Genomic DNA, 26,992 nt, shown 5'->3' with positions numbered 1-26,992 from the left:
AAGCACCGTCACATGTATAGGATTAGGTAGTGGAATCAGCACTCTTGTAATGAGTATGAATTCTGTTATAACTTTGTAGTTCAAAGAGAAGTTCTATGACAACAGGCTGAGTGTTATTTCTAGTAAATTCCTCAAATGTATGTGCTGTAAATAGTCTAAATCTTAATCAGGGTGGAAGCAGAGGTGTAACAGTTGCCCTCCCAGCTGATGACAAGTGAAGGAGTCAGCAGCATAAGTCTATGACTTGGCTACAGAGCAGCTAATAGTTTGCAGTTCTCCCAGTAGAGTAGAGATGTCTTGTATGGGGTATTTGTGGGCCCTGCTGTTGGGCCCTCTGTGCATGGTAGTGGTTCAGGCACAGTTCCCGAGAGTTTGTACAAATGTACAGGCTATTGTGGGCAAAACTTGTTGTCCTCCACTGGGGTTGGATCCAGCCAACATTTGTGGCTCCTTGCAAGGTCGGGGTCAGTGTTTTCCTGTTGTGGCAGATGAGCGTCCATGGAGTGGACCTTATAATTTGCGGAATGTGGATGATCGGGAACGCTGGCCTCTGAAGTTCTACAATACCACCTGCCAATGCACTGGTAAGTGTTGCTGCTCCATGTTCACTGAAAACAGCATCACCTGTTACTGCTGTGTACTTTGTTATAAAAGCAACTGTTTTGCAAAGACAATACTGGCTTCTACCGTTAGACTCCTGAGAAATCTCCTTTCTCTAGCTGTCTGCTCAATAAGGATCTTCTAAGGTGCGTGATTGTGTGTGTGTGTGTGTGTGTGTGTGTGTCAGTGTGTGTGTGTGTGGGGTTTTTTTTTTTTTTGTGTGTGCATAATTCAGCAACTGGGGTATCTTCTGTGTTTGGAATTGTTTAAAATGTCTGTCTATCCTTTAAATGCCAGGATATTATGTAATTTGTATATATTTTTTTTTTTTTTCTCGGTTGGGTGGGTGTCTACACTGATAATTTCCAGACTAAATTAAACCATTGATTTGGGTGACAGATTGTATGCAAATTTAGTGATTAAAGCGGACCCAAACCATTTTTTTTTTTTTTTTTTTTTAGATATTTAGTTGCACCACTCTGACACATACAAAAACTCTCCTTCAAACCTATGAGCATTTCAGTGCATGCTTTTCACCCTTCTCTTTTCATAACTAGGGTTATACAGGTGGCAGCCATTAGCAATTCCTCCATTGCCAGACACCACTTACTCCATCAGTTTGCCGGATTTTGTCCCGGCAATTTGAAAGGAAGGGAGGGGTTCCCTTAGGGCTCTTTCACATTAGGGCAGACTTTCTGCGTTAACGCAAACGGAAGCCGTTTGCGTTAACCAAGGTAAGATGAAAGTCCATAGACTTTCATGTTACCTTTCACACTCGACGCTGCGTTTCGATGCGTTGCGGTTCCGATGCACCCGGGCGCAGTTTTTCCTCCAACGCACCCACGAGCCGGCGTTTTCCGTCGGGTTTAATTACCAGCTACCGCCGCTGATTGCGTCGCACCGCAGATACCCGACGACACGCCGCAGGCAGACAACGCGTGCAGGAGAACGGCTCCTGTTCGCGTTGTCTCATGTGAAAGAGCCCTAATAAATGTAAAAATATTTTATATTTGTCGTCATGCAGCTGAAAAAAGGCTGCTATTTATTATTATAATTTAGAAAATAGATTTTATTTCTGAAATCTTTAGTATTTTTAATTTGGGTCCACTTTAAGGACTGGGGTGAGACATACAGCAGGAGGGTTCTCAATGTTTATATCCAAGCATAAGGTGAGCGGTTTAGCTTGGATTTTATTATTTTAAAGATCTTTTTTTGTGTTTTGTGCCTAAATTGGGTGTGTTGAAATGACACAAAATCTGTTTGTAATCCTGTATGTATATGATGACTAGAGAGATCAGTTTTTGTTCTAGAGGAATTGCTATGTTCAGCTATAACAGTGGACAGGGTTTATCATATTTGGAGAGTTAATATTCACCTGGCACCCTGATTATGTCCGGAAACGTAGTATTTTTGAGGATCTAATTACTACTTATGTACAAAATTCTGGTCCAGCCCCATAATCCCGATCAGAATTTAAAGGACTACTGAAACAGGAGGGATATGGAGGCTTTTTTTCCATGCTGGTTGCCTGGTTATCCTACTGATTCTCTGCCTCTAATACTTTTTGATCTGACAAGATTAGCTGCATACTTTGTTCCTGGTGTTACTGACACTGCTGTAACCAAATAGATCAGCACTGTAGCCAGGCAACTAGTATTTTTCAAAAGGAAATAAATATTGCTGGATATGTTGAGGAGAGTGGTAATGAGGGGAACTTTTTTTTTTTTTTTTTATACCCAAAAAGACCTTGTTTTTGTGAAAATCGATGTTTAAATGAACATTGCGAAAATCCGCATACCGCACTGCTCTAGACACAACTGTTAAGGTGCCCTGGCAGTTCACCATTTGTGGCATGAATATCCAGCCGATTCTATCATAATGATCAATCTGGCAGAGATTGATTGATGCAGCATGGCTGCCTGATCGCTTTCCGTCCAGCATGCTGAAAAGATCTCTCTCCAAAGGGCTTAGTCTGGTGCATGGAGGTGACTGCATTCGATATTCTGACAGACCCACAGCAGGGGCCATTCCCCCCACCCCCTGGGCTTGTAGTGAGTGTAAGCAGCTCGCCTATCTGCTGCGTTCCTCCTCTATTGTCTTCTCACCATTGCTGCCAGGGATGTCTGTACCCTGTACTGATGTCATGTACATGAGACTGGGTCATGGGATGCAGGTCCCCCCGGCGATGCAGGGGAGGGGGATTGTGTGAAAGAGTGGGCTGCACTCAGCTCAAAGATTGATTGTTCTGATAAGTTTACCTCCTTAAATTTTGTTTTGCTTTCTATCCTCCCCTTCTTCTTTTACTGCATTTTGGGGATAACTGCCCATGAAGATCCACTTTGAAAATGCTGAGCTGCACGGGAAATGAGGACAGTGGAGTTTGCTTCAAACACCTGGTTTCCAAATGTAGCCGCAGAGCCCCTCTTTAGAAACTTGTACATGGTTGCAATGATTCAGTTGAGTGTGTTCCCGCTAGTTCTTTAGTTAAGTCATGGTCATCACTAACCTTCACAAAAAGACCATTGTTCATTACTGGACAATGGATATGCTAATGGTTGTAGTGTAAGCATAAATCTGTGAACTGTATGCCCCACTGTATGTGCTGCATCACACTGGTAATATGCAATACATTTTTTTTGTATCACCTTCAAGATGCGCAACATGTAGTGTGAATGTGCCCCAAAGATAATAGTGTCTACAGTATATGAAGGACTAATCAACAAATTACTGAAAGCACCTGTATTTTTATGTTCAACTTATACAACAAAAGCCAAGAGGTGGAGTGGTTTTTTTTTTTTTTTTGGGGGGGGGGGGGGGGGGGGGTGTTTAAATCAAGGCTGAATGAATAAGCAGGATCATTACTGTTTCAACATCCTTTAACACCTATGTTTGCATAAACATTTGAGACCGTGTACACAATAATCTTGGTACTCCAATATCTGCATAAATGGTGTTAATAAGCGACTGCTGACTGAAGTGACTAGTTATACCTAAAGTGTGGAGTGACTCAATAGTGGTGAAACTTCTCTGTAAACAGATGTGGCCAGTAATGGGAGTCTTCACTCATTCTAGAACATATTACTGACTACTGTTACTTGCTACACAAACAAGAAAACTACATGCTTTGCATTTACAGTATTAAAGGACAACTCTAATTTATTTCAAGAACTATTTAAAAATGGGCTGATAGTGTAAATAGCTTGCATTATAGATCCCCTTTATTGCACGATGATTAGATTAAGGCATAACCTCAGCACTAGGTCAACCAACAGTGGCTAAATGTGTCCTTCTGGCTGATCTGCCCACTAGGGATGATCAATGAGATGCAAATTGTTTTGAAATTATGCAAATGTATGCAGCTTGAAAATGGACCATCACTTTAATCCTGGATTTAAATTGATTGGTCCATTTTCAAACTGCATACATTTGCATCAACACAGATTAATTTGCATATCTGTGATCACCCCCTACTGCCCACCAGAGACTGGAGTCATATCAACACTTTAATAACTGTGCATAGATTTTGATGTCTTAGTCAAGAAGAATTGGAGAAAAACTGGTGCAGAATTAGCAGACGTCTAGAAAAAGTTCGGATTAACCACTTAGCAACTGCTGCACTCTTGTGGTTTTTTTGTTTTGTTTTGTTTTGTTTGTTTTTTTGTCATCTCTTGATGTAGTGGTCTCACTTAATCACTGTAGCATTCACAAATGCTGGATTATTTACATCTCTCTCTATTTTTTTTTTTTTATTTTTTTTTTATTTTTTTTTAGATGCAATACACTGATAAACTTCCCTTTTTTTTTTTGTTCATTTTTTTTCTACAGGGAATTTTGCTGGGTATAATTGTGGAGATTGCAAATTTGGCTGGATGGGGTCTAATTGTGACCAGAAGAAGCCACCGGTGGTACGAAAAAATATCCATTCTCTGACTGTGCAGGAGAGGGCTCAGTTTCTAGATGCTTTGGATCGTGCCAAGACCACCATACACCCAGATTATGTGATTGCTACTCAGCACTGGCTAGGTCTTCTTGGCCCCAATGGAACAGAGCCACAAGTATCCAACACCAGCATTTACAACTACTTTGTCTGGCTCCATTATTACTCTGTCAGAGACACCTTGCTAGGTATGTTTTTCTACAAAAAATACAATTTCAAAATGCATAACTGTTTAAAGTGGCCTTAAACTGTTTGGGTTTTGGAAAAGTTTTGCGTGCCCCCCCCCCCCCATCAAAAACTTGAGGACTGTGCTTTCCTATTGAGGTTCTCTAAGACTGGAGAACATAATTGATCCAGCAAACATAAGCTGTCTTTCATCAGGTGGAAAAGTTTGCTACACTATCATTTTCATAGTAGCCTATAATGTGCATTGCTAGAAAGTCATGGAGCTGCTTGTGCTATTGCAATAATGTGTGGAGAGATGGTGCTGGGTACTAGGAAGTGATGCTTACTACCAAAACGCTAAGACCTGAAGCTATCTTTCACCCACCTTTTTTGCTTAATTGAATCTTTAATGTGTATGGTGCCTTTCAAACTATTCACATTGCATAGCAATAACAACTGAGCTGATAAGTCACATCACACTTTAACTGTGCATGTGTCCATACAGTGAGGCTTCAGCAAAGCCGGGACAAGGTCCTCCAGCACCCAAGGCTGAGACACCAAAGTGCTCCCCTCCATCCCTCCCACCCCAGCCGCAACACACTGATTGCTATTAGACTAATAGGTGCCCCAGGGCCCCCAACCTCCACAGCACCTTAATCTCTAGTTATCTGCCTTGCAGTCACTGTCATGTATCCCCTTTTCCTTTTTCTCTCTGCTTCAAACACTATTGGGAATGATAGCTGAATGAATTGTGCACCCCCTCCTACACTGCGCCCTGAGGCTGGAGCCTCTCCAGCCTCTGCCTCGGCCCGTCCCTGGGCTTCAGAATGCCGCCCTCCCAATGTAAATGTGCGTGTCATCCTGTAAATGGAGTGTTTGTCCTGATAGAATGCACCACACTGTGATTAGTGTGATAGCCCCATAGGAAAAACATTGCGATACAACAGCCATAGTGTGAAGGGTCTTCTTAGTCCACCTTCCCTAGGGGGACCATAAACCTTTTCAGGTAATTTCTACACACCAAGTATCCTAACACACTAACATATGCAGCATTTGCTTTAAATGCCTTGGAACTGTGAATGTGGTCACTGCAATAGCTGCCTTGTATTTAGAGACCCAAACTGCAAGGTGTAGTTTTGCCTAGCACACCCGCAGATGTGCATCTACCTGTGTGTGTGTCTTATTGCCACACAATGAGAGAAACTAGGACTGCAAAGAAATCCTTCCTGCCAAACCAGCCTAAACCATGCACGTTCCCTGGCTGTCCTGCCAATCCTCGGCTTCTGACTTTAAGCCATTGATTTATTTTGAAGTATACATGTCCTTTGCTCTGACTCCCTTGCTCAACTACAGGACTTCATGAGAGCTGCCCCATTCTTGTCGAATTCTCTCCCACTGCCCATTAGGCTTACCAACTCCTGCAACACCTTAAAGACCAGGCCATTTCTTGTTAAATTGGACACTGCAGCTTTGAGGCCAAGCTGCAGGGCCGCACAGCACAGAAGTTATCTCCCCACCCCTTCAGCACTGCTAGATTTGGGCGCAGCCAGCGCCGCCATAGACTGTAATGGGAATCAGTCTATAGCGGCGCTCAGTGAGGAACGTCGGCTCCGTCAGACGAAGTTGCTTAAACATAATAATTCGGCCTCCAGCAATCGCTGGAAGCTGAATTATTTCATTCCCCCACTATCCATGGCGGCCTGGAGGGGGAATAGTAATTAACACGGCCCAGACTTGTGCAGAAGCAGGATCAGCCATATACCGCTGTATCCTGCGCCCAAGTGTACTGGCTTTTATTTAGTTCCCAGTGAACTCCAGTGAAAATTATGTAATGAAGAAAAATGCTTCATTTTTTTTTTTACAATTGTTTAAATGATTCAGTCAGTACTGTTTGCCCAACGTAAAGGCTTTCCTCTCCTTGATTTACATTAAAATTTATCACATGGTGACATTTTTACTGCTGGCAGGTGATTTAAGTGGAAGTACCTGCTGGTGGTTTTTTTTGTTTTTTTTTGTTTTTTTGGGAAACTGCTGTAAACAGCCATTTCCCACAAAGCAATGGGGTTCACAGACAGGAAACTGCCAGGAAAATGGTCCTCAGTCTCCTGTGGGAGGGGCTTCACCACAATATCAGACATACAGAGCCCCCTGATCTATTTGTGAAAAGTAATAGATTTGTCAGCTACTGATTGGGATGAAGTTCAATTCTTGGTCATGGTTTCTCTAAGTGTGAAAGGTGCCATAGGAAAACGGGGCTTACTTTGAAAGTCGACCTTTCAGTTATAACTGAGAACTGATTAAGTGTAAACAGGGCCTAAGGCCTCTTTTCCACAGACAGTTGAACTGTGTGCTCAGCAGGCAGTTGCCAGGCGGTGGCAGCTGGCAGTTGCCAGGCGGCAGCAGGCAGTTGCGTTTGAGGCATTTCACTGCCTATCAACTGTCCATGGAAAAGAGGCCTAAGGTTTCCCCAGTTTTCAAGCAAGTCGGAAGTGGTAGTGGTTGCAGGCTAAATCTGATAATGCTGTTTAGGTATGTCTTTTTTTTTTTTTTTTTTTTTTTTTTGTTATTATTATTATTATATATACAGGTTGGCATTGATGGGTTCATCTATTAGACCAGGGCTTCCCAACCCTGTCCTCAGGTACCACCAACAGTACATGTTTTGCAGAAAACCACAAACAATTAGTTATTAATTAGTTAATTAGCCATAAACAATTAGTGTCTCAGCAGAGCTGATTAACTACCTCTGTGGATTTCTACAAAACATGCACTGTTGGTGATACTGAAGGACAGGGTTGGGAAGCCCTGTATTAGACTACATTAACAGTGGGGTGTTGTGGTGCGACTTAATGGACACATTGTACCATGGATGGTGGTACTGCAATAACTCTGCCATGTTCCCAGTGTGGCTGGCTGCAATCTAATGGCATGCTACATTCTAATGCACGGCATGCAGTGCTACCCAAAACATTTTTTTTTTTTTTTTTTTTTTTTTTTTTGTGACCATGAAGCACACTTCTCATTTACTGAATGCCACCCAATGTGTGCATAACTTGTGGTGCAACTGCTTTCGCTGAGAACACAACACCCACTGCAAACTTAGACTTACAGGGCAAATGGAATGAGGGTTATGGAGGCTGCAATGTATTTTCTTTACAGCAATACCAGTTGCCTGGCTGTCCTGCTAATCTGCCTCTAATACTTTTAGCCATAGACCCTGACCAAGCATATTCAGACCCCACTGTAGCCAAATATATCAACAGGGCTGCCAGGCAAACCGGTATTGTTTCAAAGGAAATAAATATGGCAACCTCTATTCTTCTCACTTCAGTTGTACTTTAATGTACAGAGTCACCTTTTTATTCATAAATATCCATAGTTCATAACCTTTTTATGCCACCATTTAATTGATAACAAACAGCATCTTGCATGGGCTGGGCAACCATAGCACTTTTTTTTAATTTTTTTATTTTTACCTAGGCTTGTGGAACTTTGGTGGATTTAATTTTTATATAACCTGAAATAAACCTACAGACATTTTCACTTTTGAGATTGGTTACGTTTCCTATGTAGCACATGCATTGCACCTACCAGATGTTCTCTCTGTGAGCAATGACTGCCTTGCTACAAATGAGTTTGGGACGCATTTATCATGGTGAGGCTCCGGACATTTAGCAGTGTCCTTGTGCCTGGACAAGGACAATCTTTGATAGTATTTCAGGTATATCTGTCGCCACTAGCAGAATACGGAAAAATGCAAAAATGTTGTTCTGATCCTTAATTACACCTATCCTTCAAAGTATAAGCCTAAATTATACCTTCTTTATTGGAAAAAATAATTTATGTATAATCCTACAAAATGTAACTGGCCCAGATCAATATCTCTTCGGTTCAGTTATCCATGGACTATTAAAATGCAGTGGACCTAAAACTGAACCCTGCAGCATCATTTCTCTGCCTTACTAGGGTAATCATAATGGCTTCTATTAAATGACTGTTCTGACATCCAATTAATCAATTGATTGTCCCACAGAAACTGCTACTTCATGCTCATCTATCCTTGTACAAAGCTCTTTCGTGCAGCAATGAACATAACAATATGAGTAAAACTGTCTTCTGGAGCGGAAACTGAGATTCTCCTTTCTGATTGAAATCATTTTTCTGTTCCAGGGCCAGGGCGTCCATTTAAAGCTATTGATTTGTCTCACAAGGGCCCTGCTTTTGTTACTTGGCATCGATACCACCTGTTGCTACTGGAAAGAGATATACAGGTAACATTGCGAAAATAGTCTGAAATGATCAGCTAGGTTTTTCTCTTCTCAAACATTCTTGTTTTGTAGAAATGTCATGGGTATGGAGTATGAAAACAGCTATACGGTAATTGAAAAGGAGTTCAGCTGGTGTGTCTGTCTTGGTGGCAAGGCATTCCAATTTGAAATGTATTTTACACAACTACAGATTAGGGATGTCATTAAAGGAGCGGAGCTTGGATTATTTTTTGATAAGTAAATTTGCTTCTGTCCCACTAATGTAAATACTGAAACAGAGCACAGTGAGATTTGCTGCTCTTCACTTTTTTTTTTTTTTTGGTACTGTAAAGTCAAAAAGATACATGGTAAATCCGGGATAGCGCTAGAATTTGAATGGGCGAACAGCATGATAAGCAATCTATTGCCCTGCACCTCCCAAAATTTCAGAGTTGAGAAAAAAAATTTCTTTAGAAAATATATACAATTTACCACTGGTTATTGCTTAAAGTGAACCTCCGGACTAAAAATGGACTCAGCAGCACTGAAAAGGCCTGGTGTTTCTTTAACGGTTTCACAGCATCAGAACTTTGTTTCTCTTTTACAAGCCTTATTTTTAGCTGCACAGAAGAAAACTGCCCGGGCTTTTTTCCCCTGATGCTGTGCAAAGCATGATGGGATTTCTGATGGGTTTTTTTCTAGTTCTGCTGTTTTGGTGCTTTTTGACATTTGAAGCCTAGCGTGTGCAGCTGGGAGGGGTGATCAGGACACAGGACAGTTAGAACTGTGTCTTCTGCTCCTTGTCACCTCCTTTCAACCAAAAAGATGGCTGCCCCATGACAAAGATGGCAGCCCCTATGCATCACAAACATTTGCCTGTTCTTTTAAAACAGGTAATATAATCTCTTACCCACCCTATCTATTCTAATTAACATAACTAATGTAACTTGATGACCGTATGTTTGTTTAGGCTGAAGTTCCCCTTTAAGGGCATTTGAGGGACAACTCCCGCCTCTACGGAAGAGAGAACCACGCATCAGTAAAGTACTGAAGTAATTACAGTCTTTGCACTCAAGTGTGGCTACAAATAGTGGGCACCACTAATATAGTGGGCAAACTTTTAACCAGGACATGTCTCGCTTCCAATCCAACTGCTCCATGTGTAATGATATGTAGCATACAGTTGTACACACAGATCTCATTCATTTTCTGTAAATCTACACTGAAAAGGTTGATAAACTAGGACTGTAAATCAGTTTCCTTGCAGTGCAGTTTTCACATATCACTGTAGAAAGGTCATAAAACGTCTGTGTCTGGCTGTACAAACACTTCTGCTGGCAAGATTAAAAGTTTTTTTTTTTTTAATAGGCTAGCATTAGGTTTGCCAATGCAAAGAATTCAGGGTTTATCCAGAATTTTTTTTTTTTTAATGAAAATATATGCAGATAAATGGACCAATTAAATTCTACATTGGCTTAATTGTATTGGTCTATTAAGCTTCATAATTCTGCTTCAACTCAGAATTGCCTTCCCCACGCTTCCTTTCCCTGTGGGGATGGGGGGGGGGGGGGGGGGGGCTTAATGTGGCTGTTCATTATAGTCTCTTCTATACTCAACAGAGAATGCTTGGCAATGACTCCTTTGCTTTACCGTACTGGAACTTTGCGTCTGGCAGGAATGAATGTGACATCTGTACTGATGAGCTTTTTGGTGCACCCAGGCCAGATGACCCCTCTCTAATTAGTCTTGGCTCCAGGTTTTCACGTTGGGAGATAGTATGTAACAGGTAAGGATGTCTCTTCCTTTCACGTGGGTTTATGAGTTTTTCACATTAAGGCTAGTCAATTTTGATGCAAATTCTATTTTCTTGCAAGCGTATTCAGCTTCTTTTGATTAGTCTGTTTTCACCCATTCAGAATTTGCAGGTTATTGACCAGTTGTATTGGACAACTGCTTTGAAATGCAAAAAGGAAATGTACTGAAAGTCACTGGCATACAGTGTGCCTATAGTCCATACACTTTATAGTTAATGATGACCCAGAATCACAAGAGTAGGATTTTTTTTTTTTCTACCCAGGACTTAGTGATCTCTATAAGGCCATTAGACTTTCCTAATAGTCCTGGGGTTATGAGCTGCTCTGTACTTCTCCGTTCACCAAGTCATATTAATCCATACTACGCACTGATGAGGTGCAAAAACTGCTGTAGTCTACATGTTTTATTCAGGGCCATAATCAAGGATTTGTACATTTTGACAGTGATTATGGGAGATCTTTTGTGCTCGTTTTTAAGATGAATTATTACAAATACATTCTGCTTAAAGAGCTGTTAGGTATAGGGTCTCAGAGAAAAAAACACATCAGTAGCTAAATATTGGCTGAACTTGCATTACATATGCATTTTACTGTTTCTGGATTTCACAGAATTTTTATATAGTATTTGCAGAGATCGATGCTCCTGGCAGGTCCCATGTTTGACTGTCTTGTATGAAGCCAATTGTGATGTAATATCCTCCCTTACCCGGTTTCCTGATGATTTAACTCTCAAAGATCTGGATCAAAGATCCTAATGGTTCATGATCCAGACAACACTACTGTGCAGTGAATATTAATTAGCCATGTGGCTAGGAGCAATAGCGGACTCGTGCAGTATACTCTAACGGAACATGTGCCTTGTGAACAGCACATTGATTTTTTTCAGAGCTGTGAGCTGGGCTGCAAGATACAAGCTGCTGTAACATGAGCCTGTAACTTCTCACTGTGAAAGCAGCCCTAGGGCAGGATAGGGAAATGAAGGGGAGGACCAAGGGAGTGCAGTAGGGAGAAGCAGCCCCAGCATGCTTTGCAGTATCTGTTATGCGGCCTCCTTAGGAGCTTGGGAATAAAGAGTATTACTATTCAGCAAAAATCAAATTAAGAGATTTTTAACTTCAGTATTGCCTTTTTGGCTTCCTTCTAGACTGTTTAACACAGGAGAATAGAGGTTTAAACTAGCTTTTGCAGCCTGACAGTTACTCTTTAAGTATCTATCTCTCTATCATTTAGTGACTGTAGGGTAGCGATGGCTCGAACATCAAATTTTGAGCATTAGATGTCAATGGGCAGGTGAACTTTAAAAACTACAAACATGGTTTCTGGCCACAAAAGTGGTGGAAAAGATGTTTCAAGGGGTCTAAGACCTGGAGGGGGGCATGGCAGAGTGGGATACATGCCAAAAGTCCCTGGGAAAATTATGGATTTGATGCAGAGCAGGGTTATAATCCCTAAAGGGCAGAAATTGCATTGCTAAATTGAAGGCATAAAGTGCTTTAACCTCCCTGGCGGTAAGCACGGGCTGAGCCACCGCAGAGTCTTGCTCAGGCCCTGTTGGTCCGATTTGTACACTGGCTGCGTGAGGGGAAAAAAGTGTACACATCGGCCCAACAGGGCCTGAGCAATCATAACTCGATCGCCGCCGATTCACCGCTACCTGCCGCGTTAGAGGCCCCCCCCCCCCAGACCCCTTGCGCAGCCTGGCCAATCAGTGCCAGGCAGCCCTGTGGGGTGGATCGGGACTCCCTCTGACGTCGTGACAGCCTCCCGATCGTCGCCGTAGTTACGGGGGAAGCCAAACAGGCTGAACGGGATTTCCTGTTTGCGCTGATCCCCGGAGGCGATCGGAGCAGGGTGTGTGGATGCCTCTGCACAGCGGCTATCATGTAGCTAGCGCTAGGCTAGCTACATGATTTAAAAAAAATAAAATAAAAAATTTCAAATGCTGCGCTGCCCCCTGGCAGTTTTAAGACTTGCATGTGTATACATTGATCAGGTAGTGTACTGCTTCACACTGACAGACCAAACTCACTGTTTAACGCACCGCCGCAAACAGCGCAAAGGCTTTTTATATTTGTGTGCTGCTTTTATTAATGTGTGCATACCGTTTGTGTTTTGCGATCAGGTGCCTTCGCAAAGCAATTGTCCCTAGTTGGGTGTTGGGCTTTCCATGACTCAGATTCTTTTGGCAGAGGTTGCAGAGGGCCTTGCTGGTATCAGAGGCACACAAACAAAAAATGCCACACTGGGGAGCTCTGGAATGTCGGCATTACGGTGGTGGCAACAGCAGGCGTTGAAGGGCATGTTGACTGCATGATCCCAAGTGTAATACTAAATGCATCTTGTGTGCATAACTCATCATACACATCGTGGAGCAGCTGGGTTGCTAGTGGTGGTAGTAATAAGATTTTGTGTGAAACCAGAAGCTGAGCAGGAGGATGGTGCGTCGAGGTTCTGTGTAGATGTGGTGCGCTGTTTAAGCCAGTCAACCACATCCACAGAATCTTGAGGGTTGAAGGTACATGCCTTCTGAACACTGTACTTTGGTACAAAGAGGCACCCAATCAGTGTCAAATACTCAGCAGGTGTATCAGCTCTTACTTGGGCTGTTTGCTGGGGGAATCTGTGTTGGTGGGGGGATGATTATTGTATATTCATTGTAAATACTTTGTGCACTACACATACGCCTGATGACGCTCCGCTTAAGGAATGAAACGATTGTAGAGTTGGCACTCTATTTGTTCACCACTTCTGTCTCACTGTACACAATGCAGATATGGTATACCACCCAGCTACCTTCTATGAAGAGTTATTGTTAACCCCTTTTTCCATGGTTTAAGCCCTTCCAACAGGCAGGTGTCCTCTACAATCAACAGTTACCAATCAATTTGGGTTAAGCAATAGTTCATCTGGTCTGTTTTGACGCAAACGCTTGCAAGATAGCTACACCCCATGGCAATTAATGGGGGGGATCAGCAAAGACCGTTGCTAAAGTTTTGCAGTCAACTGATACATTGCTGTTAACTTTAACAAACCCATGACTGTTGTATTGGACACACTTTATTTTAAAGTAAACCCTTTTATGAATTGTGAATATATACAGTGTTTTTAATCATAAAGGGGAACAAGGAGACTGATATATATATATTAATGTTTACAGCTGTCTTTAACAGACAAAACAGCTAGGAGCAGCTATATAACCTGCCCACAGTAACAATGTCACCATGTAATAAATGTCAGAATGTAAATTAGGGAGAGGATAGATTTTACAATGAGCAAACACTGACTAAATCATTTATACATAATTATGGTAAAAAAGCACTTTTTTTTACTACATTATTTTCACTGGAGTTCCTCTTTAAGCCAGTCAACCACATCCACAGAATCTTGGGGGTTGAAGGTACGTGCCTTCTGAACACTGTACTTTGGTACAAAGAGGCACCCAATCAGTGTCAAATACACAGCAGGTGTGTGTATCACTGGACTGCACAGATATCCACAGGGCAGTCACACAGATGCAGTGGAAAGATATGCACTGTGGCACTTGTCTAATACAGTGTGCTGTCAGTGGGACTACAAATACCAAGCAGGCAGCAACTGTCTGTGGGCTGTATATGTGCAGTGTCGCCCACAAGGAGCTATGCTTTAGTAAGTTAAATCACAGAGTGGGAAGAAATGCACTGATGTAATACAGTGCGTCAGCAAGCAAGGGCACAGCTGTGACAGGGCTGTCTGTATTCACACTCACACTCCAGCAAAGTCTCTTCCTTCTCTCACTAAGCAGGCAGCACACAGAGTGAGAACAGGGCTGACGCTGCTGCCTTTTTATAAGGGGGGCTGGGTTCCAGGAAGGGAGTACAGCCTGATTGGCTGCCATGTGTCTGCTGACTGTCATGTAGAGGGTCAAAGTTTAGTCCAATGACAAGTATAGGAGGCGGGGCGAACGTGCATAAAGTTTGCTATGCGACACGAACAGCGGAAATTCGCGTGAACTACCCACCAGGTGAACCGGTCAGACCATCTCTACTGTAGGGCCTGTATTTAAAGCTTCAAATAACACTGAAAGCTAAAGTAAGGATTTTATTGACCCCGTAGCTGCCATATTTCATTTTAACTATTTTCTGCTTCTATGACCTTTTTAGCCACTGACCAATTTTGAGTATGCATGTCAGTTGCTCTGACTAAAGTCTGATCATAATACCTGAAAGTAAATACTGGAGACTAGACTGTTTAAAGGTTGTAGTAGCCTCTACTCATCTCACTAAAGGGTCACTGTAAGCATATCTCCCTTCTTTCTCATCTGGCTTCCCACTCTTTCCCTGTTTGATTCAGTGGGTTAGAACGTATCTTCCTCTTGATGTAACACAAACCTGGGATGGTACTGAAAAGAGTGATATAAATGCTGCATTCTAGGGACTCTGCAGAGGCAATTTATTACACTCCATCCCTTCTGTGTTTCATACACCACATGTGCGTCAGTGCAGAGGGTGAGCTGTAGCAGGGAGGCTGGGCATACATTCAGGTACAAGCTTGAGCTGCCTCTGCTTTGAGACACAAGTTTCTCACTTGGTTCCTGGTTTTCCTATTAGACAGTGGTGATGGGTTCATAGTGCTGGTGTCAGAATGCAGGCTTGCCATTTTTCCATATGTAGTAGCATGTTGAGTACCTTTTTTTTTTTTTTTTTTTTTTTTTTTTTTTTTCAGACACACTTATGGTAATTTGTTCATTGCTAAATATCTGTCATAACTTTCCTACAGGTGTTCCACTCCAGTCCTCAAGGGCCATATCCGTGTTTAAGACGGACTGGGGAATGTGTTCTACATAATGAACCACATCTTTCCTGATTAAGTCCCGTCAGTTTAATTTGAGTTGTGCCAAAAATGTGAGGTCTTGAGTTTGACATCTCTGCTCTAAAACACTTTTTTTTTTTTTTTTTTTTTTTATACTACATTCATTTCACTCTAGTTTGGAAGAATACAATCGTCTCGTTACTCTGTGTAATGGAACCAATGAAGGTCTTATTCGCCGGACTCCAATAGACAGGTCTGGTGGTCGGCTGCCAACTATGGATGATGTAGAAAAATGTCTTTCCCTTAAAGACTTTGACAACCCTCCTTACTACATGAACTCTACATTTAGCTTCAGGTATGTTTGCAAACTTTCATCTATGCATGCAATTATTTTCAGGGTGTAAGTGAAGTACAGTACTTTACACTGTAGATTTGCAGACACCCCAAGGTATTCCGTTAGGAGTATGGTGAGTTCATAGAATTTATTTTTTCACAAGTAAGCGGAAATTTTTTTTTTCGCAAAGTGTCAATTTCTGCTAACTTGTGACAAAAAATAAAATCTTCTATGAACTCACCATACTCCTAACAGAATACCTTGGGGTGTCTTCTTTCTAAAATGGGGGTCACTTGTGGGGTTCCTATACTGCCTTGGCATTTTAGGGGCCCTAAAACGTTAGTAGTCTTGAACCCAAATGTCTCAAAATTACCTGTGAAATCCTAAAGGTACTCATTGGACTTTGGGCAGTTAGGCTGCAAAAAAGTGCCACACGTGGTACTGCCGTGCTCAGAAGTAGTATGTGTTTTGTGGTGTTTTTACATATACCCATGCTGGGTGGGAGAAATATCTCTGTAAATAACTGTGTGTGTAAAAAAATAAATAAAAAAAAAATAGAGATATGCATAGATGAAAAAGACACCCCAAGGTATTCCGTTAGGTGTATGGTGAGTTCGAAGATTTTATATTTTTTCACAAGTTAGTGAAAAATGACACTGTGAAAAAAAACAATAAAAATAAATTTCTGCTAACTTTTGACAAAAAATAAAATCTTCTATGAACTCACCATACTCCTAACGGAATACCTTGGGGTGTCTTCTTTCTAAAATGGGGTCACTTGTGGGGTTCCTATACTGCCCTGGCATTTTACGGGCCCAAAACCGTGAGTCAGGAAATGTCTCAAAATGACTGTTCAGGGGTATAAGCATCTGCAAATTTTGATGACAGGTGGTCTATGAGGGGGCGAATTTTGTGGAACCGGTCATAAGCGGGTGGCCTTTTAGATGACAGGTTGTATTGGGCCTGATCTGATGGATAGGAGTGCTAGGGGGGGTGACAGGAGGTGTTTGATGGGTGTCTCGGGGTGGTTAGAGGGGAAAATGGATGCAATCAATGCACTGGGGAGGTGATCGGAAGGGGATCTGAGGGGGATCTGAGGGTTTGGCTGAGTGATCAGGAGCCCACACAGGGCAAATTAGGGCCTGATCTGATGAGTAGGTGTGCTAGGGGGTGACAGGTGGTGACCAGGGCCGGAGCTACCATAGGAAAAAATAGACAACTGCCCCAGAGCCTGTAGGGGCCCCTAAGGTGTCCCTCCCCATGTTAACTGTTGCTCCCCAGGGTCTCTGCAGAGTCTGTTAAGTTGGGAGGTCATTGGGGGGAGGGTCAGCAGCCAGCTCAGGGGCTCAGGAAGGAAGTTTGGCCGCAACAAAGGGCCTCTAATGACTCTTTGTTCGGGGGCTGTCTGTTGGGGGGGCCCCCAGGCTAATTTTGCCCTAGGGCCCTCTTGTTACTTGAACCGGCCCTGGTGGTGACAGGAGGGGATTGATGGGTGTCTCAAGGTGTGATTAGTGGGGGGAATAGATGCAAGCAATGCACTGGCGAGGTGATCAGGGCTGGGTTCTCAGGGTGTAAGCGGGTGATTGGGTGCCTTAGGGGCAGATGGGGGGTCTAATCTGATGGGTAGCAGTGACAGGGGATGATGGGATTAGTGGGTGTTTAGAGGAGAGAACATATGTAAACCATGCACTTGGGAGGTGATCTGACGGCGGGTTTGCGGGCGATCTGATGGTGTGGGTGATCAGATTGCCCGCAAGGGGCAGGTTAGGGGCTGATTGATGGGTGGGGGTGACGGGGTGATTGACAGGGTATCAGTGGGTTATTACAGGGAGGAACAGATGTAAATAATGCACTGGCAAATTGATAAGGGGGGGGCTGAGGGCAATCAGAGTGGGCGGTTGATTGGGTGCCCGCAAGGGGTAGATTAGGGTCTAATCTGATGGGTGACAGGGGGTGATAGGTGGGTAATTAGTGGGTGTTTAGAGGAGAGAACAGATGTAAACAATGCACTTGGGATGTGATCTGACGGCAGGTTTGCGGGCGATCTGATGGTGTGGGTGATCTGATTGCCCGCAAGGGGCAGGTTAGGGGCTGATTGATGGGTGGTAGTGATGGGTGATCAGGGGGGATAGAGGCATACAGTACACGGGGGGTTGGGGGAGAATCTGAGTGGTGGGGGGGGGGGGAGAGATCAGGAGTCCCCAGGGTGCAGTTAGGGATCTAATAATAATAATAAAAAGAAAATAGCGTTGACAGATAGTGACAGGGAGTGATTGATGGGTGATTAGGGGAGTGATTGGGTGTAAACAGTGGTCTGGGAGGTGGGCAGGGGGGGGGGGGTCTGAGGGGTGCTGTGGGCGATCAGGGGGAAGGGGGGGGGAGATCAGTGTGCTTGGGTGCAGACTAGGGTGGCTGCAGCCTACCCTGGTGGTCCCTCGGACACTGGGACCACCAGGGCAGGAGGCAGCCTGTATAATACACTTTATATACATTACAAAGTGTATTATACACTTTGTAGCGGCGATCGTGGGGGTTAACAACCTGCCGGCGCTTCCGAATGGCCGGCGGGTTGTCGTCACAGGTGGGCGGAGCCAGTTGCCGGGGAAGCGCGCGTCATCAATGACGCGATCACTCCCCCAGCATGCCGAAAGGACGCAACACCCTTGGGCGTATTGAGGTCCTTTCGGCGTCCACTTTGCCGTCACCCATCGGCTGTTGGCGGTCGGCAAGTGGTTAATAGGCAAAAAGTGGCATCAACTGCCTTGCTAGTTATTACTGCGACCATTGTATGTCAAATTAGGCTGAACAGGTGGGCAATTTTAAAGCAGTAGGATCAGCCATACTATGCCAGGGAAAGGTATGTATGTATGTATGTGATCTACTTAAGACATGTATTATACTGTCCACATTTTTATTTCAGTGAATGTTATATAGTAAATTACGAGAATTCTGTTCCTGGTGGGGGCCATGTCTTTTGCCCACAGTTAAGGCTAACGTGTGATGTCATTTCTGCCCTTTACTTTTTTTCTTGTCTCCTCCAATCGGTGAGTCGCCTCAGCCTTGCTTGTTAACACAAGTGAGTAGGGGATTAGGTTTCAGATAAGAAGCTGGCAGGGAAATAAAGGGAAGAGGAGGAATAGATTATAGATAAAAAAAAAACCCCAGCATGCAATTCTTTGGCAAGACTACTAAAGGGCCAGTGTTCCTTAAGTATGTGATAACTCCAAATCATAACAGCAGAAAAAGTTTTGAATGCAGGCTTAGCATCTTTATCACTTAATACACTCAGACCAGTTGCTGTTGAAATTTGATTTTTTTTTTTTTTATGGTGATACTGCTTTAAAGGTGTCTGCAGCTTTAGTGAATCCAGCCTGTTTTGCTCTTTGGTTTCCCAGTAACTGTGTGGTCAGGGGGCTATATCTGAAAGTAATTAGTAGTAGAAGTAATTTCTAACACTTATGGTTTCAAAAAAATCAAGTCATTGAAAACTAAAGTCCTCTTTCAGTGACAGGCATATTGAGACTATTAGAGGGTTGCTATGACTTTAAAATATCTAAGGCACTAAAGACCTAAGACCTGATCAGGACCAGGTGTGGGTGGCATCAATGGGCATAACATAAGTATGTGAACTAGGTCTGTGGAGTCGGTACAAAAATCATCAGACTCCTCACTTTGTGAAACCTCCGACTCCAGGTACCTAAAATTGCTTCTGCTCCGACTCCTTAGTCTAATTTTTAAAAAGGCTATGGATTTGGTTAAACATCTGACTACTCAGTTTACTGAAACCACCGACTCGGACTCCACAGCCCTAATGTGAACTTGGGTTACATCAGCATGGCATATTCGTGTATACTTGTAAAAGGTATGGAGGACACATGTAGAATACTTAAGCATTCAGGCAATTTAAAGAAGTACTTTAGCAGGAGTTATACTGTGTAAAATTCACTTTTAATATCAGTTTGTATAATGCATAAAACCCTCTGTGGGTTTCAATACATCCACTATGCGTCCTTATAGTGTCACAAATATGCCAGCAGAAAAATGACATTCACAGTTGAATTTACAAAGCCCTTTGCCTAAGGCCACTTGTACATGGGAAGCTGAATTGTGTACTTGCTGAATTGCAGTGTTTGTAACGCCACATATCGGTGTTTATGTGGTGGGGATGCCTGGTGTCTCCCCTATAGTGCAAGTCAGATGAGGATCTCTCCAAACCCGCCCCCCATATCTTCATGCCCACCTCCCTATACGGTCCCTATCAAGTCTCCGATAAAAGCATGCTTCTGGTATAGTATTCAATTTTAATATGGCATGGAGGGGGTAAAGAAGTAAGCCACTGGCATTCTTGTGTGTGTGTGTGTGTGTGTGTGTGTGTGTGTGTGTGTGTGTGTGTGTTCTCTAGACGACAATGCTCTCTTTAAAACAGCCAGATTTAAAGGTATGACCAAAAGTAGCCAAGCTGAAGGAGTTAAAAGGAACCTTAACTGTGTAAAGTTTCACTTACCTGGGGCATCTACCTGCTGCCATCCTGTGCCCTCGCAGTCACTCATGGCTCCTCTGGTCCCCTACCACCAGCTAGTTCTGTTTTTTCCAACTCTGAGTTGGCGGGCCGTCATGCGTACCTTTGCACGCATTCCCACTGGTGCCGGAAATTATCACGGATGTTAACACATGCATTTTTATGCGTCTCAGGTGCAATGCGTAAAAATGTGTTAATGTCCAATAACTTCCTCTATTACAGTAGCGGGAATGCGTGCAAAGGTACGCATGGCGGCCCACCGACTGCGGGTCAGCAAAAATGAAATTAGCTGGTGGCGGGGGACCAGAGGAGCCATGACACTTTGAGGGCACACGATGGCTGCAGGGGGCTGGTAGATGCCCCATGTAAGGGAATTTTTTTTTCCCCTTTAAGACTGAAAAGACCGATTTGTTTAATTTTTACATCAAACCAAAATTTAAACATTGAAAGCAATCTCTGCCAGTACCTCCCCAGCCCACCTGGGACTATGAAAATTTGTATCTGAAAACCGGTTTTAGTTCTAACCAAAATACACACCCATACCTTTGAGACAAGTTCAAATCCTGCCCGAAACCACTAACTAAAGAACTATCGTGCTTGCAACCAACTCTGTATGGTTGGTCATTATTACCGTATTCTGCACTGGCATCCAGCTCTCCAGTAACAGAATAGCTTCACTTTTCTTCATGTCAAATGCTTGCAATAAAATGTTCTGGTTCTTACACAGAAATGCCCTTGAAGGCTTTGATGACCCTGATGGAACACTGGACCTCCCTGTAATGAATCTCCATAACTTAGTACATGATTTCTTGAATGGAACCAGTGCCTTGCCTCACTCAGCTGCTAATGACCCAATCTTTGTGGTAGGCTTTTCTTCTATTACTAATGAATGTAATTTTGTTTCAGACATTCTTTGATGATTCTCTATATACTCTTACAGTATTTGCATTTATACATTCATTCATAGTACATTCATTGCATTGGTTTTTAAAGGTAGTTTCCCCTTAGGATAAGAAGAACCCTCTTTAGCGTTCCTGACTACATATACAGTGGGATGCGTAAGTTTGGGCAACCTTGTTCGTTTTCATTATTTTCCTGTATAAATCGTTGGTGGTTACAATAAAAAAAAAAATCAGGTAAATATATCATAGGAGGCACACGGTGATAATTGAGAAGTGAAATGAAGTTTATTGGATTTACAGAAAGTGTGCAATAATTTATTGAACAAAATTTGGCAGGTGCATAAATTTGGGTACCACAAAGAAATTACATCAATATTGTCCTTTTGCAGAAATTACAGCCTCTAAACGCTTCCTGTAGGTTCCCATGAGAGTCTGGATTCTGGTTGAAGGTATTTTGGACTGCTCCGCTTTACAAAACATCTCGTGTTTATTCAGGTTTGCTTGCTTCTGAACATGGACAGCTCTCTTTAACTCTCCACATATTTTCAATTCTATTCAGGTCCGGGGACTGAGATGGCCATTCCAGAACGTTGTACTTGTTTCTCTGCATGAATGTCTTAGTGGATTTTGATCAGTGTTTAGGGTCCTTTGGCTTGTTGAAAGATCCAGCCCTGGGGCAGCTTCAGCTTTGTCACTGATTCCTGGACATTGGTCTCCAGAATCTGCTGATACTGAGTGGAATCCATGCCTTCCTTAACTTTGACAAGATTTCCAGTCCCTGCACTGGCTACACAGCCCCACAGCATGATGGACCCACCACCATATTTTACTGTAGGTAGCAGGTGTTTCTCTTGGAATGCTGTTTTTTTCCTCCATGCATAACGCCCCTTATGTCCAAATAACACAATTTTAGTTTCATCAGTCCACAGCACCTTATTCTAAAATGAAGCTGGCTTGTCCAAATGTGCTTTCGCATACCTTAAGCAACTTTGTGCTTTGGGCGGAGAAAAGGCTTCCTCTGTCAAGAGGGAGCGAACCGGCGATCTTCGGTTCTCAAACACACGAAAAAATTCACGAACTGCAATAGACTTCAATGGGCAGGCGAACTTGGAAAAACTACAAATACTGTTTCTGGCCACAAAAGTGATGGCAAAGAGGTTTCAAGGGGTCTAACACCTGGAGGGGGGCATGGCAGAGTGAGATGCACTCCAAAAGCCCCGGGGAAAATTACGGATTTGACACAGCAGGGTTATAATCCCTAAAAGGCAGAAATTGGTGCATTCCTAAATTAAAGGCCTAAAGTGCTTGAAAACATCTTGCGTGTGTAGACATGGATCAGCAGGTAGTGTAGGTAGGGTACTGCTTCACACTGACAGACCAAACTTGCTGTGTAACGCACTGCAAACAGCGGTATGTGTAGTAATGGCCGTGCTGGACTGGTGCGCACGATGGCGAGAGTGCAGGGGATGGCGGTTTTCAAGCCCATATGGTCGGGCTGAGGTAGCTCTATGACAGAGGAGTGACTGTCCAGCTGATCAAATTTTGGTCTGTTCACAATGAAGCAACGACCTTATCTTGGGGGTGTGCCCCCAACACACTCGTATAGATCATTGCTTGCTTGTGATATGCAAGCCCCTTCACCGCAGCAAGGTAACTATCACGAAGGGAAATTGGTGCATGCCTTTTGTTGCAGCCGCAGTGCAGCCAGAAAAATTAGGCAGGCATCTACACGCACCAGAAAAATTGTTTGGTAGCAGCCACTGCTAGCAGCAGCGGCCATAAAAATTCAGGAATCCAACTGGAGTCCTGGACCCTTTCGGTGTTGGCATCACTACAGATGCCAGTGCTTGGGGATGGGGAGCTCACATCCCAGGCACACAGGTCCAGGGGAAGTGGCCAGAAAGTATGGCAGAAAAGTCCTCAAATTACAGAGAGTTGGCAGCAGTAAAGGAGGCACTCTTAAAGCTAGAGGGTCAGATCAGGGGTCTACATGTACAGGTCTATTTCCGCTACACACATAAAAGGGGCACTAAACAGAGTAGCGGACAGTTTAAGCAGGACTCCAATTCTAGAGGCAGAATGGAAATTGCTAGGAGGTCTTCCAACTACTCACTCAGAAGTGGGGAATACCCAAATTAGACCTTTTTGCCTTCCCGGGAAACCAAAAAGTTCCGGACTTTTGTTCGCTGCACGCATCTTTACCAATGCACAGATTAGACGCCCTTCAAATTCCCTGGGGGGAGGGGTTACTGAACGCGTTTCCCCCATTCATCCACCTGTCAAAGGTAGTGCGGAAGATCCAACTAGAACAGGCTACTGTAATTCTGATCACTCCCTGGTGGCCAAAACGCGCATGGTTTCCGATAGTCAAAGCACTGTCTATAGAGACTCCAGTGTCTCTGCTGGTCCAGAGCAACTTGCTGTCACAAAAAGGCCTGTTTCACCCAAACCCACAGGTTCTCAAGCTCACAGCATGGATCCTGAAAAGCGACTTCTAGTCAATAAAGGATTTTCAGAAAAGGTAATAAATACACTATTAAATAGCAGAAAGGAGGTAACCAGGAGAATTTATGGGAAGGTGTGGAAGACTTTCGAGGGTTGGAAACACAGGAAAAAGATTGCCAAGGATAATAGCCTTGCTATAATCTTAAAATTCTTGCAAGATGGAATAGACATGCAATTGGCAGTGAGTACAATTAAGGTGCAGATAGCAGCCCTATCTTTATTTTTAGATAGACCCTTGGCAAAGGAAACTTGTGTCAAGGCATTTATCAAAGCAGTGTCCAAAGCTAGACCAGTGTCGATAAAATCTTTTCCGCCCTGGGATCCGTTGTATTACAGCATTTATGCAAAGAGCCTTTTGAACCACTGGACAGGATTTCAATTAGGTTACTAACATTAAACGTAGAGTTCTTGTTAGCCGTCACCATGGCTAGAAGGGTTGGAGACTTGCAAGCCCTATCAATAAAAGATCCATATGACTATTTTTGATCAAATTATTTTCAGACCAGAACCGACTTGTATTCCAAAAGTCAACTCTACTTTTCATAGAACTCAGGAAATTGTGATTCCATCTTTCTGTAACAACCCAAAGTCAGAAAAGGAGAGGTCCTTCCATATGCTCTGTTAGAAGAGCCTTATTACTGTATTTGCAGAGAACGAAAGATTGGACAAAGTCAAATAGTTTTTTGTGTTATTTATGGGTGACAGGAAAGGGTTGCAGGCAACGAGGGGTACTATTGCCAGATGGATAAGACAGTTAATAACTCAGTGCTATCAGTTGGGGGGTAGACAACTACCGATGCACATTAAAGCACACTCCACCAGATCACTATCTACATCCTGGGCGGAAAGAGCTGTAACATCTATCGAACAAATCTGTAGAGCAGCCCCACGTGGTCAAGCCCAATGACTCATTAAACACTACCAAATCTATGTGCTCTCAAGTCAGGATGTTGCCTTTGGGAGACAGGTCCTGCAAGCAGTAGACTTCCCCCCCCCCCCCCAAAGAAAGTAAGTTAAACCCAGGGGTTTAGTGCACTCTGGGGTCTCTCAACCTATCTGACGTCCTGGAGGACGTAAGGAGAAAAATCCCTGTTAGGCTTACCGGTAATAGGGATTTCTAGGAGTCCTCCAGGACGGCCTCTCCTCTACCCGCCCTTTTTGTGGTGGGTTAACTTTAGTAGGTTAATTACTTAGTAGGTTAATTACTTAGTATTAGTATGTGACGCCTGAATCGGGTACTCTGTGAGAAACTGAATGTGGAGAGAGGTGATCACTACAGGGGTGGCATCTCATTATGTAAATGTGGTGATGGTCTGTTTCCTTGGAATAGGCATCTGGTGTTCCCTATCGGCCGTCCTGGAGGACTCCTAGAAATCCCCATTACCGGTAAGCCTAACGGGGATTATCATACTAGGATTCACCTGTGTATGTAGGTCAGGGGCCACTGAGCTTACCAAGCCAATTTAAGTTCCAATAATTAGTTGTAAAGGTTTTGGAATCCATAAAACAGTGCCTAAATTTATGCACCTGCCCAATTTTATTTAAGCAATTATTGAGCACTTTCTGTAAATCCAATAAACTTCATTTCACTTCTCAAATATCACTGTCTCCTATATGATATATTTAACTGACTTTTTTTTTTTTTTTTTTTATCGTAACAACCAATGTTTTATACAGGAAAAATCATGAAAATTAACAAGGTTGCCTAAACTTTGTCATCCCAATGTAGATTGTGAAGAACAAAACAAATGGTCTGTTCTTCTCCCTAAAAGATTCTAGCAGCTATCAATAGTTAAAGAGGAACTCCAGTGAAAATAATTTAATAAAAAAAAGTGCTTCATTTTTACAATTATGTATAAATTTAGTCAGTGTTTGATCATTGTAAAATCTTTCCTCTCCCAGATTCACATTCTGACATGTATTACATGGTGACATTGTTACTGTGGGCAAGTTATGTAGCTGTTTCTAGCTGCTCTGGCTGTTACAGACAGCTTTAAACAGCCATTTCCTGTCTGTGAACATTGTTACATTGTGGCAGTTTGCCCACAGTACCGTGGTATTCAGAGCCTCTTGTGGGAGGGGTTTCAGCACAAAATTAGTCACACAGCGCCCCCTGATGGTCTGTTTGTGAAAATCATTGTATTTCTCATGTAAAAGGGGTATCAGCTACTGATTGGGATAAAGTTCAATTCTTGGTTGGAGTTTCTCTTTAACAATTGATCTTATATCTACTTATGGAAATTGACGCATCATGCAACAACACTTTCGCTGGATCCCAATAACCACATTCCTCACACAATCTTTCAATACACTCCATCCCAAAAACTTCAAGCACAGGCCACACCAGATGTATCAGTGTACCCTTTGCCCCACAACCTCTAAGATTGTGTACATAACTGTTTGTAGCAAATCTTTAGTGAGTGTGTAATTAAAATTTTCAATATTCTGAACGCAGCAGGTTTCAGTCTAATTTTTTTTTTTTTATGTATTTGTAGGTGCTCCATTCTTTCACTGATGCAATTTTTGATGAGTGGATGAAACGTTTTCAACCCACTGATGCAGTTTGGCCCCAGGAAATGGCGCCAATAGGCCACAACCGAATGTACAACATGGTGCCTTTCCTTCCAGCAATGACCAATGATGCACTCTTTGTTCCTGCAGAACAGCTGGGGTATACGTATGCCATTGACTTGCCAGGTATCTATATACGCATCACTTTCCAAGCTGTATAGAAATGTTATGTTCATAGTATTTTAACCTATTGGCAAATGTAGGTCTAATTAAAAAACCTCGACTCGTGCCCACTTACTCCTTGCCTTTGGGGTCCTAGTCCCCAGTCTTTCCTCTGGGCACAAGTGCTTCCTTTGACTGTGCATGCAGTTTGAAGCTGACACATGCCCAGTATCTGTTTTCATGCACAAGCACCTCTGGCCATGCCAACAGTATGCCACTGTATAGGCAGTCAAATGCTAAAATGATGCAGAATGAGGAACAAGAGGGATCATGAAAGCAATAAACTGAGGTAAGCGTTTTTGTGAAGTCCTTTATCCCACAATGGCCTTGATTCATAAAGAATTACCGCATGGTATGTTGATAGTGGATTCCTAAAATTTTACGCCTGTTTTTACGCATGTTTTACCACATGGGGTAATAGTGCAGTAATGAAAACGTTGTTTGCGTC

General features: G+C 43.0%; 1 protein-coding gene across 1 annotated transcript in view; it reads left to right on the top strand.

Annotated features, from left to right (window-relative positions):
* DCT (dopachrome tautomerase) overlaps window positions 1-26,992 on the top strand; it is a 43,498-nt gene continuing 16,506 nt past the window's right edge. Inside the window, exons 1-7 of the mRNA XM_068265249.1 lie at window positions 1-584; window positions 4,426-4,725; window positions 8,873-8,973; window positions 10,569-10,735; window positions 15,727-15,906; window positions 21,132-21,267; window positions 26,307-26,508. Coding sequence (XP_068121350.1) covers window positions 293-584; window positions 4,426-4,725; window positions 8,873-8,973; window positions 10,569-10,735; window positions 15,727-15,906; window positions 21,132-21,267; window positions 26,307-26,508 — 1,378 coding nt within the window. The 5' untranslated portion in view covers window positions 1-292. The remainder of the gene's footprint in view (window positions 585-4,425; window positions 4,726-8,872; window positions 8,974-10,568; window positions 10,736-15,726; window positions 15,907-21,131; window positions 21,268-26,306; window positions 26,509-26,992) is intronic.

This window comes from Hyperolius riggenbachi, chromosome 2 (genome assembly GCF_040937935.1).
Source record: "Hyperolius riggenbachi isolate aHypRig1 chromosome 2, aHypRig1.pri, whole genome shotgun sequence".
Taxonomy (NCBI): domain Eukaryota; kingdom Metazoa; phylum Chordata; class Amphibia; order Anura; family Hyperoliidae; genus Hyperolius; species Hyperolius riggenbachi.
The sequence above is the reverse complement of the archived record's forward strand: the minus strand, read 5'-3'. Positions and strand labels throughout refer to the sequence as shown.